Source organism: Macaca nemestrina, chromosome 14 (assembly GCF_043159975.1).
Source record: "Macaca nemestrina isolate mMacNem1 chromosome 14, mMacNem.hap1, whole genome shotgun sequence".
Taxonomy (NCBI): Eukaryota; Metazoa; Chordata; class Mammalia; order Primates; family Cercopithecidae; genus Macaca; species Macaca nemestrina.
In genome coordinates, this window is record NC_092138.1 from 85,050,765 (window position 1) to 85,068,749 (window position 17,985).

The 17,985-nt window shown below is 50.4% G+C and overlaps 1 protein-coding gene across 6 annotated transcripts in view; it reads right to left on the reverse strand.

Annotated features, from left to right (window-relative positions):
* Nucleotides 1-17,985, reverse strand: part of LOC105487078 (AT-hook transcription factor) — a 60,460-nt gene that overhangs the window by 19,490 nt on the left and 22,985 nt on the right. For all 6 annotated transcript variants that reach the window (XM_011750380.3, XM_011750379.3, XM_011750378.3 and 3 more), the window contains 10 exons: nucleotides 17,152-17,226; nucleotides 11,576-11,732; nucleotides 10,678-10,832; nucleotides 7,664-7,723; nucleotides 5,502-5,629; nucleotides 4,800-5,007; nucleotides 3,046-3,212; nucleotides 2,747-2,944; nucleotides 1,349-1,595; nucleotides 273-379 (listed from right to left, as the gene is read on the reverse strand). In XM_011750380.3, the coding sequence (XP_011748682.2) occupies nucleotides 273-379; nucleotides 1,349-1,595; nucleotides 2,747-2,944; nucleotides 3,046-3,212; nucleotides 4,800-5,007; nucleotides 5,502-5,629; nucleotides 7,664-7,723; nucleotides 10,678-10,832; nucleotides 11,576-11,732; nucleotides 17,152-17,226 (1,502 nt within the window). The remainder of the gene's footprint in view (nucleotides 1-272; nucleotides 380-1,348; nucleotides 1,596-2,746; nucleotides 2,945-3,045; nucleotides 3,213-4,799; nucleotides 5,008-5,501; nucleotides 5,630-7,663; nucleotides 7,724-10,677; nucleotides 10,833-11,575; nucleotides 11,733-17,151; nucleotides 17,227-17,985) is intronic.

Here is a 17,985-nt window from a genome sequence, read left to right on the forward strand (position 1 = left end):
TGTAGTTTTTATTCATTCACCCATTCATTTGCTCAACAAAAATGAATTTCCCAGTCTGTCGCTAATTAGTTGTATGAGGATGGACTAGTCACTCCCCTCTCTGAAGCTCTGTTTCCTCTGTCAATAACATAGGAACAAGAAATTGGGGATGAAATGAGTCCCTATGAATGGACAGACCATCCTTTCTTATTCTGGGCCATCACGGGCACTGCGATTCCCAGGCTGTCCCAGGAATGTGGCACTGACAGGACAATGGCAGGATCCCAGGATACCTGATGTGGGAGAGCCGGTGCTCTGGAGTCTGGGTGAGGGGTGAAACTCTGCTTGTTTCTGAGCCAACAAAGCCACTGTCTGTCTCCGGGGATGCCATCCAGGGCGCCTGAAAGAGGCAGTATCCCTTTATGTCTGAGGAATGTGACCAAGGCACACTGGGAAGCCCTTCCCAAATCCTAGCCTGGGCCTCACCTCCCAGAGGCTCACACCCCAGGGATGCTGGCCTGGCTCCCAACAGCCAGGCCGAGGAGTGAGGGCTCTCAGGCCCTCAGGCCTCAGCACAAGAATCTGGCTACCAGCAGGGACTCTGCACCCCAGGAGGACCCTGAGCAAGTCCTGCCTCCCTGAGGAGTGGCAGCCAGAGCCCTTGGGAGAGACAAGGCCGTGGAGAAGGACTAGCAAGGGGAGAGGGAGAAAGTCATATTTCCAGTGTCTCCTGGCTCAGGCCTGGAATACTATGGTCTTATCTGAGTGGAAATGCTCAGGCCCAAGGCATTGGAAAAACGAAATCATCAAATATGTACATACAGGTCCTACCCACTGGTTTAACACATGGCACAAAGAACACAGAGCAACACAGGTGCCTGCCCTCGCTGAGTTCATGTCTAGTGCAGAGAATCCTGACCATGGGCTCATTAGGACTAGAGAAGCGTGTGTGTGTGTGTGTGTGTGTGTGTGTGTGTGTGTGTGTTTGCACGCAAGTGCACAGGCATGCATATATATGCATTATTCTCTGACAGTCACACTTCCACAGTGGTCTGTGACCTTGCAGCAGTGATGTCTGCTCTAAAGGGCATAGAACTAGACTCTTCAGCTGTGATGGGCAGGCTCAGAGAAGTATAAGCAATGGGTTCCAAGCTCTCAGAGGAGGAACAAGAGCTCTGGAAGAGGGACAGGTTTGGGGGGTGACACTGGGCATAAGTCCTGCATGTCAGGTGGGATTTTGGCTGGCAGGGACAGGAGCAGCAGGTATTCCAAGAAGGAATAGCACAAGGAAAGATCCAGAAGCAGAAAGTTGAGAAGACCCAGCAATGACCCTGAGGTTCTGGGCCCATTCCCCCATGCGGAGACTTACCTCCAGGTGGGGCCCACAGCCTTGGTGCAAAGGCTTCTGTGGAAGGCGCTCAGAGATGCCGCTTCCCTCCAGGCTGGTCATACTACTTTGGTGGGACGCTGCGGACTTGGTGCCTGGAGGGTGGGGTGGCATGCCAGGGCCTGGAGGGGCTGCCTCAGCCTTGCCCAGGCCTGACATGTGCCCGTCTCTAGCCAGGGATGTCTGGAAACCTGGTGGCTTCACAGATAGCATCTGCTCCGTGGCCTCCCTGGCATGGGAAGAGAAGACCTTCCTTGAGCTCTGCCGGGCAGCCCTGACACAGGGGTTGGCCTGTCCTGGGAGCCAAGCAGCCCAGGGCACAGGCTCTGGAGTCAGACATCCCTGGCTGTCCAGCCTGGTTCTGCCACTTTCTAGCTGTACGACCTAGGGCAAGGCACTTCCCCTCTCTCAACCTCACTTTTCAACTGGAAAATGTGGATGCCAACAAAACCCACCCAACACACCAAAGAGGAAATGCTAAAGCAGCAATTCCCAGACTTAAGGAGTTCGCATACCACCTTCCCTATTTCAGGCATTTCCATAAACTTCCATCTACTCCAAAGATTTTAGATCACTATTCAAAACAGAAGATGTGACAAACAGAAACTAACTTTGAGGATAAATACAAGAAACCTGAATGTTATCATATACTAGATAGATCCATTTGCCTGCCAAAGGCTCTAGGCCTGAGGCCTGCTTATGCGCTCTCACGCTCGCTCTCTCTCTCTCTCTCTTTTTCCACAGAAGTTCAAGAGAGGCATTAAAGACACCACAGCACTAACTGAGACTTTCTCCTTGGCATCATTAGAAGGTCAGAGAGAAAAAGAGAATGATATTCTTTTTTCTTGTTTATTTTATTTTATTTTATTTTTTGAGACAGGATCTTGCACTGTCACCCAGGCTGGAGTGCAGTGGCCCGATCTCAGCTCACTGCAATCTCCGCCTCCTGGGCTCAAGAGATCCACCTGCTTCAGCCTCCCAAATAGCTAGGGATATAGGCGTGTACCGACATGTCTGGCTAATTTTTGTATTTTTTGTAGAGATGGGGCTTTGCCATTTTGCTCAGTCTAGCCTTGAACTCCTGGGCTCAAGTGATCCACCTGCCTTGGCCTCCCTCAATGCTGCGATTAAAGGCATGAACCACTGTGCCCAGCTGAGAATAATATTCTTTAATATTGCATGTGTCCTACTGAAAATCATGTCCCACACTACCCAAAATCACTTCAAGGGCTATCAGTGGTATACATTGCACACTTGAAGAGGCAGGACAGGCAAGCCATGTCTAAACTGTGAAGTGCTGTCTTATTCACTCTGACAGTGATCACCCCTGTGGTTTTAGGGTGGAACCAAACATTCTGCAGGAAAGGCTCAGTGACTTACTCCAGGGGAGCCCCATGACTTTTCTCAGCCTGCACCAGGTGCTGCTTTGGGAGGACCCTGGTGGCCTCTGCTTTCCCTGGAGCTGCAGCCACCCCATCAACTTCTAGGGAGTCACCTCCCCTCTCCTCCTCCTCCTCCTCTCCTTCTTTCTCCTCCTCCATTCTCATGGCTTCCGGGAGAGATTTCACACTGAGGTACCTGCAAGAGAACACACAGAGGGGCATGATCTCTGCCCAGTGGGGGACAGCCAAGATCCAGCTGCTAGCCAGACACCCCGGTCAGGTCCAGGTGGCACTCACCGCTCCATGAGGCCATGGTACACTTGTTCCATCTGCAGCTCCTTGTGCCTGAGTCGGGCCAGGGGGTCCTGTGGCCTGTCCTCCACCTTACTGTTGCCAGAGCTCACCTCCACATTTATGTGCAATGGGCGGGGGCCAGCGCTGGCGGCGGCAGTGGTGGTAGCAGGCTGGGGTCAGAAAGATGAAAGGACAGAGATTCAGCAGATACTTAAATACCACTTTTAAGCACCTGCCTCCTGCCAGGCTCGCGCTGGGGGCTGAGGGGTAAGAAGCACATTAGACTCACTAAGCCCACCACCCTTTTATGCATGTGTAAACTACAGAGACTGGGCTGTGTGGTCTTCGATACTGGCTGCCATGAATAGAGCACCTACTGTGTGCCAGGCACCATACAGATATCAGGTCACAACAATCCCACCAGTACCTGAGATTATTACAAACCATTTTACAGACAGGTAGCTAAAGCTCAAATGATTTGCCCAAAGTCAACAGAAACCAGAAGCAGAGTTGAGATTTGAATCTAGATTTCCTGCCAGAGTTAACTCTTCTGACCCCCATCCATGCCAGTAGGGCCACCCCAGCCCCCTGCAATACCTTCATGCAGGAACGCAAGGGTCCTTCAAGATAATGTACTCAGGTTTTCTCCCCATTCTTGTATGTAGTGGCACCTGGTAGAGTTTTCCTACCCTCTAGGCCAGAGCACAGCATAAGATTTTCCCCAAACCATGGGGCCAGCATGACTTCAGCTGTCAGGGATGTCCTACCAGCGTCCCACCCTACCCAGCATGCCAGGCCCTCTTTCCTGCTCCCATCCTCAACAGACAAGTCTTTGCAACACAGGCAACAGGAGTTGGGAGGCATAGAGACCCCACCACTGTCATCTGTGTGAATGCACTATACTCAATTTGCTCATCTGCAAAACGGAGACAGTGATTGCCTCTCAAGGGGTCATGGTGTGGGCCAGAGAGCCTTCTACAAAGCCCCTTTCGTGTAGGGCTCTTGTCTAGGCTTCACCCCATCATCCGTGCAGTACTACAGGCTAGAAACCTGGAGCCATCCGTGTCTTCCTTCCCTCTCACGGCCACTCCAAGTCCACTCCAACATACCTTCCCAACCTCTCTCAAGTCCACACATGCCTCCCCATTTGCCCTGCCACCTCCCCATCCTCAGACTGGCCTACCCACAAGTCATCTTATGTCATCCCCTGCCACAAAATCCAGCAGAGTTGAAGGCCATGCTCTCTATGTGACCCACAAGCCCCTATGTCATGGGGCTCCTGCCTGCCTCTCCAGCCACATCTCAGACTATTTTTCCCTTCTCTTCCCATACTCCAGCCACAGGGCCTTTGTACAGGCTGTTTCCCCCACTGGATAGGTTTTCTCTTTGTCTCTAGTAATTCCTACTTAGCCTCAGGTCTCATTTAAACATGACCTCTTCAGGGAAAGTTTCTCTGACGTCCTCCTCAAACTCAGTCATGTTACTCCTCCTACTCTCACAGAACCCCATAAGTCTCCTTCAGTGCACTGATCAAAATTACAACTAAATCACTGGAACCAGTTCAACTCTACAGAAAACTCTGTGAAGGCAGAGGCCACCTTCCCTGCCACCTCCCATCCCACTGAATCCCTACCATGTGTCATGGGTCCTGGCATATGGCACACACTTCATAAATAAGAAATATGTACTGAAGAAATGAATTAATGAAGAAATGAATGCACAAGGGAACAGCCCAATATGGTTGAGCCAAGAGGTACCTCAGGGCAGGAGGTCTTGATGGCTGGCATGGGGGCTTGTCTGGAAGGAGCAGGCAGGTGCGTTGGCTGGTGGAGGCAGGGCAGGGCTGGGGTGCTGTCCAGAGCTGAGTCTGACCCGGGCGGCTCAGGCTCTTGCTGGGTCTGGTCTATGTGTTCCTTCAGCTCTTCCAGGCAACTTCCCAGACGGTATATCTCTGCCTCCAGCTCCCTGGAAGGCAGAAACATCAGCACCAGGAGCCCAAGATGGTAGCCACATCAGGCAGGTCCAGGAGCAGAGTGTCAGAGCAGAGACTCCAGGGGATGCCCCCTTAGGGTCCATTTAATATCAGCCTTTAGATGATGGTGAGAACTCAAAATAAGCAAGATGAAAGAAGGTTCCACTGGGAATCAGGAGGCCTCAGCCCAAGTTCCCTCTGCCTTCCACAGGCTGTGGGACTTTACAGAAATCCCACCCCCATCTAGCCTCAGTTTCCCCATTAACCAATAAGTGTTTCAAGGCATCTTCTCAGCAAGTGGGTTCAAAGGGACTCAAATCTCAGCTTTTCATCATGCCACCATTTGGATGTGTATATTAATTAGGATAAGATTTCTCTCTATTCTCTTGTGTACAAATTATAAGGACAAAGTGCCTTCCTCCTGGAGGTGAGGGACCCCAGGGGCCCATCCCATCTGTCCTTCCAGGCCTTCCACCCCAGCAGGTACCTGCCAGGATCAAATCTTCCAGGTGTCCCCTTGGAGCCAGCAAGCGGCTGGGCAGGGTGTTGCTCCCGGCAGGCCTTCAGGTACTCCTCCTCTAGGGCCGCGTGGGCAGCCTTCAGCCGCTGGAAGCCCTGAAACCAGACCAGGCCAGGAAGACTTCAATGCTCAGCCCCTGTGGGGCCTGTCCCTGCAGACACAGTGGATGAGACAGTTTGCGGGAGGCCATGGGATGCACCTGGGCCCTTGGGTTCATGCAAGATACAGGCTGAGGTTGAGATCTCTGGAGGCTGCCTGCCCTGGAGAGCGGCCGTGGTCCAGCTCTCTGCCATCAGGCTGGCACAACAGAGACACAACTTAGAGCCTTGGCACCAGCTTCAGAGGGCACCAGCCCTTCCTGCATAGACTTACAAGGACCCCAATGTATCACAAACTGTCATAGCTGTCACAGTGTCAAATATACTCTCACCGTATCTCCATAAGGACCCTCTACTTGAGAGACTCTGGATCCTCATTCTTGATTTGCAAAACTGTGGGTTTCAGAAAATTAGCCACTCTTTTCCCAAATCCTTATAGGCTATCAACACAGATAATGTTATCATCACCATTACATTATTGAGAATATTTACTGAGCATTGAGACTCTGGGCTAAAGCACTTTGCATTTATTTAATCTTCAATATAATCATAATGAGGGGTGATTTATCATCTTCATTTAAAAAGGATGAAACTGAGGCACAGGGATGTCATTTAAGTTGGTGAAGGTCATGGAGTGAGTGAGTTGTAGAGACAGGATGTGGGCCCAGGCCCTCTGGCCCCAGAGCCCATGGTCCTAGCAATTCTGTTAGGCTCCCATAGTAAACATAATCACGGGCAATACATGGCTAAAGCTGCGGCAACTGGGGTTGGTATCACTGTCTTACTACCTTCTGCATCCCACTCAACTCTGAGGACAGACTGAGGCCAAGGACAATCTAGAACCCATTCCCTGGTCACATCTAACCTTCCGACAGCTCTCAACTTCCCTGCGTATGGGGGAATTAGAACAGAGAGCAAAAAAATGAATGGTTTTAGTTTACAAGGTCCTTGGTCATCCACTGCATGATATTACATGATACACATCACGTATTCTGTGATTGGAAAGTGTACGTGACATCTATGTAACCACACAGGAAAACACTCCCGCCATAACATTTTTTTAGAAACTAGGTGTGTTGCATTTGCCTCTCCAGACCTTCTCTCAGCTCCTCTCCCACCCTGCTCTGTGCTTTGAGCATCAGGGCTGTCTACCTGCTGGCTTCTGATTGGGTCTGTCTAGTGGGAGGGACCTATCAGAGATCACAGGGTGGGAAGAGAGAGACTTGAGAGTGGGTACAGCTCCCAGCTAATGCTACTACCTGGGGATTCCCCAGTCTTTGCTGGGTCCCCTGATGCTGTCCACACCTTTGCTGACAGTTCTTTCCTCTGATGCCTACACTCCCAGACTTGAGAGCTGCACCTGTTCCTTACTGGGACCCTGGCTGACGCAGCAAGAATCTAAATTGTATTTATCACTGCAGTTATCTAAAACTCCAAATTCCAAAGGAAATACACCAATAAGGAATCTATAAAGGGTCTCTCCCCCAGCCCCCACTTGTTTTTTAACCTAGTTTCCAAACGTTTGGCAACCATTTTGTAATTTTTTTTTAAAGGCAATAAAAAAGAAAAGGCCTTTTTCTGCTTGCTGAGAGGCAGGGTAATTTGTGGAAGGTAGTGCAGGGCAGTGATTATGACCCTGGATTTGAAAGGGAGACAGACCTGGCTCCAGGCTCTGCTACCTACTAGCTGTGTGGTCTTTGAGTAACCCCTCTGAGCTTCAGTTCCATCCTGGTTAAATGATGGTGATAACTGTAACTGCTTCACTGGGTTTTGATGATGATAAAATAAAATAACATACTCTAGGGTTTACCACAGTCCCTGGCACACAACCATCCTTGCTTAATAAGCAGTAACTATTGTGATATAATGATCGTTATCATGGGAAGCTACTCAAGAGCTGTTTGCTCTGAAAGAGACACTGTGTCTGGGATTCTCTTTTCTGTCTTGTAGCAAAGGAGGCTTCAGAGACAGAGCCATGGGAGACAGTGGTTGTCTGGCAGTTCCACGGGTGGCTCCTGAATTGGGCAGTACCTTGAGTTGGTCCTGGGGCATGAGACGTCCTGCCTGTATCAGTCTTTCAAAGGACTCCACCTGGACATTAGGAGGGGAAGGAAATATGCTCCATTAATCCAGTCCTGCAGATTCCCACACCCAGCCACATCCATGCTTTGGTAAGAGGAGCTGGGTCCGTCCTCAGGATGTGGGGTTTCTGCCAAGCATGGAGAGGTGGGTGCTGGGAACAGCTTCTACCACCAGCCCCAGGCATAGCAGCCTTGAGAAAAAATCAAAGTGGAACCTGCAGGAATTTACTGACAACAAAGCAAGTCACTCGTGTGAATCAAGACTAATGCAGGATATTTACTGCAGCATGAACAGTAGGGCGGGGACAAGAAATAGCTTAAATGCCTGTCGGTGGAATAGTATGCAGCCATCAATAAGAGGAAGGTACATGTGTATGTTCTGAGCTATTAATACCTCCAAGACCTATTTTTCAGTGTCAAATCGAGGTACAGGGCAATGTTTATAGTATGCTACCATCTGTATAAAATATGTGATGAATAAAAAGGAAAACGATAAATACATTGCTTATATATGATATACTATCTCTAGAGGAATTCAAGAAACTAAAATATAAATTGCTTCTGGGAAGGAGAACTGGGTGGCTGGAAGACAGGAACGAGAAGTAGATTTTTCTACTACACGTCCTTTGCATCCTTTGAAATTTGAACAATGTGAATTCGTTGCCTACCCAAAAATAAATATTCAAATTTAGGACTTCAAAAAGTCAAGGTACAGTAGCTTATGCAACCATTTCTATAAATGCAAGTGTGTGCACTGAACGTTTTTGCATGGGTTGGAGAAAATATTTATTTTTTGCTCAATATGCCCTCTGTACTGTGCAAAGGTCCTTATCATGGGTGTCTGTTACCTGCTCAAAAAAAGTTTCATTACAAAAAAAGGCAAGGGATGATATATTCAGTTTTAAGAAAGTTCTAGATCAGTGTGAAATATAATATAGAAATGTATATCATGTAATCATATATTGTATAATTTTATAATATATAAAATAGAAATACAGTGTGAGCTACACATTTGAAATTTTCTCATAGCCACATTGAGAATGTAAAAAGAAACAGGTAAAATTAATTTTTATATTTTATTTAGCCCCAAATATCATTTCAACATGTAACCAATACTAAAAAAATAGGGAGATACTTTGTATTTCTAAGTCTCTGAAATCCAGTATGTGTTTTATACATACCACAACATGTCTCAATTCAGAGCAGCCCATGTCTCAACAGCCACATGTGGCCAGCAGCTTCTGAATTGGATCGTGCAGCACTAGATATGAGGGGTCAGCTAAGGCCCCAGCTCCTGCTCAGTGTGATGATTTGACATTGCTTTATTTTGTGGACAACACATAGGACGAAGAAGAAATGTGTCTCCGGCTACGGAACCAAGAATGGTGGTGGCAAAAGGAAATGAAGCCTGTAATCCCAGCACTTTGGGAGGCTGAGGCGGGCAGATCACCTGAGGTCAGGAGCTTGAGACCATCCTGGCCAACATGGTGAAATCCCGTCTCTACTAAAAATACAAAAATTAGCCGGGCGTGGTGGCGGGTGCCTGTGATCTTAGCTTCTAGGGAGGCTTGAGGCAGAAGAATTGCTTGGACCAGGGAAGCGGAGGTTGCAGTAAGCCAAGATTGCACCACTGCACTCCAGCCTGGGCGAAAGAGCAAGACACTGTCTCAAAAAAAAAAAAAAAAAGAAAAAGAAATGAAGTCCTTGTATGTGCTACTCCAAGAAGGATTAACTTTGAAAACATCATGGTAAGTGACAGATGTCAGACACAGGACAAATATTGCATGAATATATTGCTATGAGACGTCCACAATAGGTGAGCCTATAAAAATAGGAGGCAGATGAGCAGCTGCCACAGGCTGGGGGAAGAGGGAACGGGGAGTGGGAGTGACCGCCTAATACAGATGAGGTTTCTTAGTGGCTCATGAAAATGTCTAAAATTGACTGTGGTGACAGTGGCAGAACTGTGAATATACTAAAAACCACTGAAGCATGCATACATTTTAAATGAGTCAACTGCGTGGTATGTGAATTATATTTCAATAAAGCAGGGGAGAGAAGGGGAGATGGGAAGGGAGAGAAGAGGAGGGGAGAGGAGGAGAAAAGAGGAGAGGAGAGGGGAAGGGAGAAGAGGGGAGGGGAAGGGAGAGGAGAGGAGGGAAGGGAAGGGAAGGGAAGGGAAGGGAAGAATACAATGGTGGTGCTTCTCTGAAAGAATTTGTTTTATGGGCAGGGTGGTGCATATAACTATTGCATTTCTCTTTTGGCACTGGCAACTAGGAAGCTCAAAGCTAAATGTGTGACTCTAATGTGCTTAGGGTCCAACAGAACATTTTATTTACTCACTTCACATACTTTACTTTTTTCTACCCTTACTTCCTCTCTGCCCCTGTTTCCTCGCTTCTGTTTTCAGAATGTGGCTAAAATGTATGTATTTTCATAAGGTACTTTAAGCCACTTCTGGAGTAAAGCCAATGTACAGTTATAAACAGACCTGCAAACAATTCATGGTTACTTGGACTGCTGGATGAAGATACAAAGACCCTTGAGAAGTAACTGGGAAGTGATTTATTTAATAAAATGAACTAAGAAAATGAGGCAACTTATTCTGAAGAGGAAAAGGTAGAGTAGAGATTCTATTACTCTTCCAGAATCCTGAAAGAGCTCAGAGTTGCCCGGGAGCCAGCCTAGAGACACTTCGAAGCACAAATGGAGGGATTTTGATGAGATGCGTTGCCAAAAAGGAGAGTGAAACCTAGCACTGGTGACAAGGAGGAGGCTGGAGCTGTGTGGCCTCTAAAACCAGGGAGGGGCTCATGTTTTGGGGATGGCTGAGTTAACTTGGTGCAGAGGCAGGGGAATGACAAGTGAGACTCCCAGAGCGCTTCTCACCCAAGCAGGCAGAGGTTCTGCGTTCTCCAGGTGAGTTAAGTCTCTCAGGGGCAAAGCTGGGAGTCCACTCACCTTGGCCAGGAACTGCTTGGCCTGAGAAGCCAGTACTTGGGTCTGCTCTGCTGAGGACTGGTCCTCGGAGATGCCCCGGTTCTCTGGAAGCCACCCCAGGGTGGGCATGCTGGTGAGCGAGGAGGGGCTCAGGTCTCCTCGAGCTGATGGCCACCCTGGAATACACAATTGCTGAAAGCTGGAGCCAAGAACAGTCCTTCCAGGAGCTGAAGGACTGAGGCTGAACGTCAAAGCCACCACCTCCATCATCAAGTTACAGCTCAGTCACCATGTGCTATCTTCACATCAGCCCCAGGAAGTGGGCTGGGTAAAGCATTGTCCCCCATTTACAGGGGAGGACAAGGTGCAGATCTGCCCCAGGTCACACGGCTGGCTGCAGCAGAGCTGTGCTAGGCTTCCGGGTTCCCAGTCAACAGCGTGGCCTCTCACACAGGGAGACGTGAGTTCCAATCCAGATGCTTCCCCTCAACAGCTGTATGAACTCAGCCTGTCCTCACCTCTCCAAGCCTTGATCCCCTTGGCTGTCATGGGTGTGACAACAGTGCACACCTCAGCGGGTTATTGTGGGGATGAACTGAGGTCACATGTGTCAAGGCTCAGTGCAGGGCCTGGCTGAGATATGGGCTCCCCAGGGACAATACTCTATGTCTTCAACTCACCCAGGGTCACCAAGATGCCAAGTGGGAGGGCCAGGGCTGCCCCCAGGCTGCTGTGGATCAAAGCAGGACACTTTCCACATCTCTGACCCTTTTGCGTCAAAGTACCCAGGGTGGGGCCTTGCCTCCCTCCTTCCCCTGGCCTGAGGCCAGTGCCATCCCCAGGGTGAACCAAGTCAGCCCCACAGAGCAGAATCCCAGACAGAAGGAGCCTCCAGCTGCGGCTCTTCTCCCGGACTCACCTGAGGCCGCAGAGGCCTGGGGGTCCTCGGCCGGGCCCAGCCACCACTCTGCAGAGCGGGGCTGTGGGATGGTGAAGGACAAGACCTTGGTCCCTTGGGGCACCATTCCTGTGTGGATGCTGTGGCTGGGCTGGGGTGGGTCAGAGAACAGGTTCACCTGTGGAAGCGGGGAGGCACAGCAGAGCCAAGTCAGGGTAGGGGCAAATCCACCTGAAATACCTCATCTTCATTCAGGAGCTCAACACACATGCCCTGTAGTAATAAATACCATCTTTCAGTGCAGCCCTTGGCTGGGCCAAACATAGGTGAAGAACTACGTGCCCTTTCATTTACTCTTAATGGTGGTCCTGAAAGGAAGACAGGGTGGGGACCCCAACAGCCCATTATATAGAAGGAAAAACTGAGACACAGAGAGGTTATTAAGTCACTTACTCAAGATCCCCAGCTCATAAGTCCTTGGATGAGGATTACAACACTGCTCTATCTGACCCCAATACCTATGGTTCTACTATTAACAGTAATTTTTTATTAATAATGTATGTTATAATTATATCATAATATACCATATAATTATTTCTTAACAAATATAAGCATTTCCAATAATTATGTTGATAATAATAGCAACCAATAGCTGTTTGAATAAATGAGTGAACCAGCAAGTGAACAAACTAATCTGCCATTGGTAGCAGATCTCTATCATTTGAGGACAGATTTAAAACATGGCAGCCAGCCCAGCTGGTGAGGGAGCAGTCTGGAGTCAGGCAGGTGACCAAGGAAGACCTCTTGAAGCTCGAAAGCAGAGGGAAACCACGGGCTGTTCAAGAGCTTACAGCAGAGTTGAGAGGACTATGTTCTGTTTGTGTAAAGAAGGTTTTATTGAACACAGCCATGCCTGTTTGTTTATGTGTTGTCTATGGCTGCTTTCACACTCTGGTGGCAGAGTTGAGTAGTTGTGACAGAGACTATATGCTCCACAAAGCTAAACATTTTCACAATCTGGCCCTTTACAGAGAAAGTTTGCCAACTCTAGCTTAGCATGTGGGCTCTGCAGTCAGAGCCCAGGTTCCCGCCCAGGCTCTACCACAGCACACCTCTAAGTCCTAGTTGGCTTAATAACTTTTCTGCACATGATATAAGTGCTCAATAAATAGCGGCCACCACCCTGACATTCATCACCATCATCATCGCCACCACCGTCATCACCACTACCACCACCACCATCACCATCACCATCGTCATCACCACCACTGTCATTACCACCACCATCATCACCATCAGCATCATTATAACAATCATCATTATTAGCATCACCATCATTCACCATCACCATCACTATCACCATTATCACCAACACCATCACAATCATCACCACCACCATCACCATTTTTACCATTATCGTCATCATAACTATGACCATTACTACCATCACCATGATCGTCATTGCCATCATCATCTGTACAGCCACCATGGAGACAGGCCCATGGAAAAGCAACACCCCTTAGTGGCACCTGCTCATCATGATGTTGGGGGGTTATCTTAACTGCCCCCGCTGCACCAAGGTCAGGAATGAGCAGTTTAGGGTGGGCCCGGTGGAAGGGGATCCCTGGCCCCCAGGCCAGCAGCCTCTCTTGCTTAAGCTGTATAGGTCCTGGCTGTGGCTGAAAAATCAACTCCAAGTGTGGCATGGTCCCCCCCGCCGCCTCCCCCTCTTTCAGGCCCAGCCTCCCCACATGAGAACAAAGCTGGATTTTAATAATCCCCTCAGCCATCTGCTCAGACTCCCCTGTGGGGGCTTTCCTATCAGCACCCCCTCCTGAGGTGACCCAAATCCCAGGGGAGGCCCAGCCCTCTGACGTGTTTCCCTCCCCAGACCCCTTTCTCAGCCTCAGGCCCCACCTGGGGAGTGACAGGGAACGGGGATAGGCCAGGGAAACCAGCAGACCCCTTTGTTTCAGGGACCAAAAAGGAGTTTGAAGCAGAGAAGCCCAAAACCTGAGCAGATGCCCAGGCAGAGCCATGAGGTGGGGAGTGGCGGTGAGGGTGGCAGCTTCAGCTGCTCGGGCCTGGCCCTCCCAGGGCCCATCTCCCTGGACACAGCCACGTGTCCCCAGGGTGCTCCCCAAGGCCAGATTCACTCCCTCGGGGGATTCTGTAAAAGGTGAATCAGAATTCTGTGAAGGGAGGACCCATAAATTTGGGAAACATTGGGTTAAACAAATGAATATTCTCTGCACAGATGGATTTCTTTCAGCCTTTAAAATGCTAATGGGCTTTATGAATAGGGCGGGAGGGGAGGAGGAAGAGAGAGGAAGATGTTTCCCCAACTCATCTGCATACAGAAACCTCCCCTTCCCCCCATCCCCACCCAGGGGGTTCTGGGCCAACTTGTGGCCATCAGAACACACTGAAAAAGGGTGGTTTTACATTATCTCCGTAATTCCTTCTAGGGTAATTTCTGGTCACCTCAGCTCTTCCAGATCTCTCTTCAGCTGAGATGGAGGAACAGGGGCTGGGGGGAGGTGGCAACATGGCAGCAAATGCAGTGAGATCACCATAAACCCTGGCCAGAGGCCAGTGTAGAGAACAGAGCCAACCAGTGACTCCTGACCAGTCCTGGCTCCCTGCCCCACAGCTGGGCTCCCTGGTCCTGCCCCAACCCCAAGGCTCCAGACCCATCCGTGTTCCTGGGCCAGGCCTCCCCGGCTACAGATCCCACAACTACCGAGTCTAGTTCTGCTAGAGTGTGGTGTCACTCGTGGGCTTCAGAGCCAGGCTGCCGAGTTCCAACTCCTGCTCTGGCACCTACTTGTTGAGTGATCTTGGTCAAGTTACTTAACATCTCTGTGCCTCAGCTTCCCCAACTGCAAATTATTTAGGACAGTGGTCCATAAACATCACCTATGACCATTCTTATTTCTATAACAGTCATCAATCCGCCTCATCCCTATGCCTCTCTCCACACCCAGTGCCAGGGCCTGGGTGCCAGGGCTTACCCAGACTTGAGGAAAAGAACATCTGTTCTGGAATCAGGCAGATGTAGGTTTCAATCCCAGCTTTGCCTCTTGCACCAGCTATGGGATGTTGAGCAAACCATTCCACCTGACTGAACCTCAGTGTGTGTGTGGAGGGGCTCAAATAAGATGACCCTGAACCTAGGGTGGGATACCTGTTGCTGCTCAGTGAATGTCAATCTCCTTCCTATGGGTCCCCACCCACTGCTGTCCACCTACCCACCATGCCTAGATGGGGTGTCCAGTGCAACATCCCCAGCGCGGCTCCCTCCCAGGTGGGTCCAGCCCTCCGCCGTGGGTTCTGAGCAGAGTGAAGTGGCTCAGTGGGTCCTTGGGAGGTCTGAGAACTGCCTCTGAACTCGTGGGCTCTGAGCAAAAGGCTGTCCTGGGGTCTCTCCAGCCTTCGGGGTAGAGTGCACAGAGGTCCAGACGGAGTGAGGAAGGCTGGCCAGCTGGAATCTCAGCTCTCCTCAAGCCCCATGGACCCTGAGTGAATCCCCTCCCTGCTCTGGGGCTCTGTTCTCTTCTGCACATTGGAGCTGCAAGCCTGCCTTGTACTACTCCCCCAGGGCAGCTGTGAGATGGGGTTGGGCGGGAGGTGATAGTATCATCCTGCTTCCTTCCGGCAGAGCCCTGAAAGGTGCTCATACTTTGTGAGGCTGAGAGAGGGGTTGGGGGAGGGAGCAGAGCCCTCAGGCCAAGCAATAGCAATCATTTTTCCAGAAAGTGGGAGTGAGTGAGCTGACACAGAACCATTTCCGGCCTCTCCTCCTGTGACACCCTCACACACATGAGCCAGGGGTCTGGGTGCCAGCCAGGGCAGGGTGACCACACTTGGGGGGGACCCTGAGTCCTACAGGGTCAAGGGAGCACCCACAAGAGGAGGCACCCCAGCTGCACTACACTGTGTCCACCCCACCTGTGTCACTGTGGCTGACATACAAGAGGCCTAGCAGTAAACATCTTTATAATAATAATATTCCCTAACTCTTACGAAGTGCCTGCCTAGTGCCAGGTAAATGCTTTCTGTATACTGACTCATGCCCTTAAATGAGCGCAGGAGGAAGGGAGGAAGGAGGGTGGAGACGCTCCACGCCTTCAGTCCACGCCTTCGGTTCCCACCACTCCATGACCGTCAGCGGCCCCTACCCCAACGGGAGCCCCAGTTTCCCAATCTGTCAAATGGGGAAGCCGAGTGTTTGGGTCTGATGACCAGTCCCTTTCTCCCCAGACCTGCTTGGAGTCTGCAGCCATGAGAATGCGGTTTCCCCAGAGAGGATGACCTAACAAACCCCCTCCACTCCCTTTCCCGACTGCCCCGTCTCTTCCAACCCTAGATCTGGCTCAGCAGTTCAAAAAGCTGGAAGGAGACTACTTGGCTCCCAGGAGGAAGTCTGATTAGCCCTCTTTTACAGATGTGCCCGATGAGGCCAAGAGGGAAGGGGCCTGCCTGTGCCAGGCAGCAGGTGTGGGGATGCAGGGGGACTCCTGGTCCTAGAACAGGCCCCCTTCCGTTTCCTCACCACAGTGGCCTCCTCCCACCCGCCCCGGAAGTGCCTCTCAGCATTGAGAGCAGCAGCTGTGGCGGGGGCGGGGTCCTGGAGCATGACGGGGGGAGGCATTGGGGCATCTGCATCTCTGCACCTCAGCTCTCACCCCTCCTCCACTGCTGCCTGATGAGGCAAGAGGAGGGCACAGCAAAAGCAGGAAGCCACGAGGGGCCGCACAGGTCCCACTTCCTGCCTCACTCAGGAAAGAGGAAGGTGGAGAATTCACAGCCTCCTCCTAAGACGGGGTGGGGGCTGGGGTGGTGGGTTTCCCCTCTGCTCTCCTCCTGCCCCATACTCTGCCAGGTGAGGTTGTGGGGAGGGAGATAGGCAAAGGTGTGATCCAGGAAGATTCAGGCCCAAAGAACAAGCACCAGGGGCTGAGCAGAAATTCCGTGTTACTCTTTTGAGGCTCACAGAGCCCAAGTAACTTCCTCAAGGTCACACAGCTGGTTAGCAATGGAGCCAGGAGTCGAACCCAGCCCATCTAGAAGGAGAGAGAGTCTCATGAAATTCCTGGGCTCATGGTAGCTCAGGCCTGTAATCCCAGGAGCACTTTGGGAGGCTGAAGCAGAAGGATCACTTGAGCCCAGGAGTTCGAGACCAGCTTGGGCAACAAAGTAAGACCCCGTCTCTACAAAACATAAAAAAAAAAAAAAAAAATTAGCAGGGCACAGTGATGCATGCCTGTATTCCCAGCTACCAGGGAGGCTGAAGCGAGAGGATCCCTTGAGCCCAGGAGGTTGATATTGCAGTGAGTTATGACCATGCCACTGCACTCCAGCCTGGGTGACAGAGCAAGACCCTGACTCAAAAAAAAAAAAAAAAAGAAAGCCCAGGGAGGGCAAGGTCACTGCCCAAGGTCACAGAGGGACCTTGGGGTAGAAGCAAACTGGCGTTCCACTAACTTCAGGGCCTCAGTAGATGGAGGAGGCAGTGGCCTTTCTCTAGAGCTATGGAAAAGTGTCATCTCCTCGGGGACTTGGGCCCATGCCTCCACCCCATCCCAGCCTGGTACCTTGGCCCCGAGGCGTAGCTGGTCGATGGTGTTCTCGGCCTCAGCGTACTTGGTGAGAAGCCTGTGGTAGTCTTCCTGCAGAAAAGGGGGAGCAACACGGTCATATGCCCAGGCACACAATGCACCCCTCCTTGCTGGGAGACCCTGATAGCAAACCATTCAATGGTGGGATCCAAGCTGAGCAATCTTCAGGCTTGTGTGCAACACAGACCCACCACGTTCAAGTTCTGGAGCATGAGAGGGCAGTGGGACAACTTTTCTACCTCCGTGACAACGAGTCCAGACTGAGGGCCTCTGGCTGGTTTACCTTGACACATGACCCACATCGCAGATGGCTGCCACGATTCTATTTATCCAAATGCCCTGCCCATCGGTTGGCTCTGTGGGGTGAGGCCCATATCTGTCTTTCCCCCTGCTGCGCTGTCGGTGTTTAAGCAGCATGTGCTTAAGAAGTACTTTCTTCAATGGCTAATTGAATGAATCATCCAAGAGTCCCGTGGCAGAAAAATAGAAGGCTTGAAAATCACTGTTCCACCTACTCAGTCACTTGCCTTAAACAAACCCAAAGAGCTTTATAAAAACAAGTCATTGCAGGAAAAAAGGAAAAGCATGTCACCTTTGAAGGATGTGAGGAACTGACTCCTTCTGAAAACGGGTCAGTAACTAAGTAACGAAGGACCATTATGGGTCAGTAACGCTAACAGTAAAAGGACAGAACAGAGCATCTCGCTGACCTTTCCCGTACAAGCAAGAACTTGGTAACCAAGTAGTTGATGAGGGACACTTTTACTTTTTAGCATATTTCCAGCAATTAATGTAGGAGTGAGAGCATTA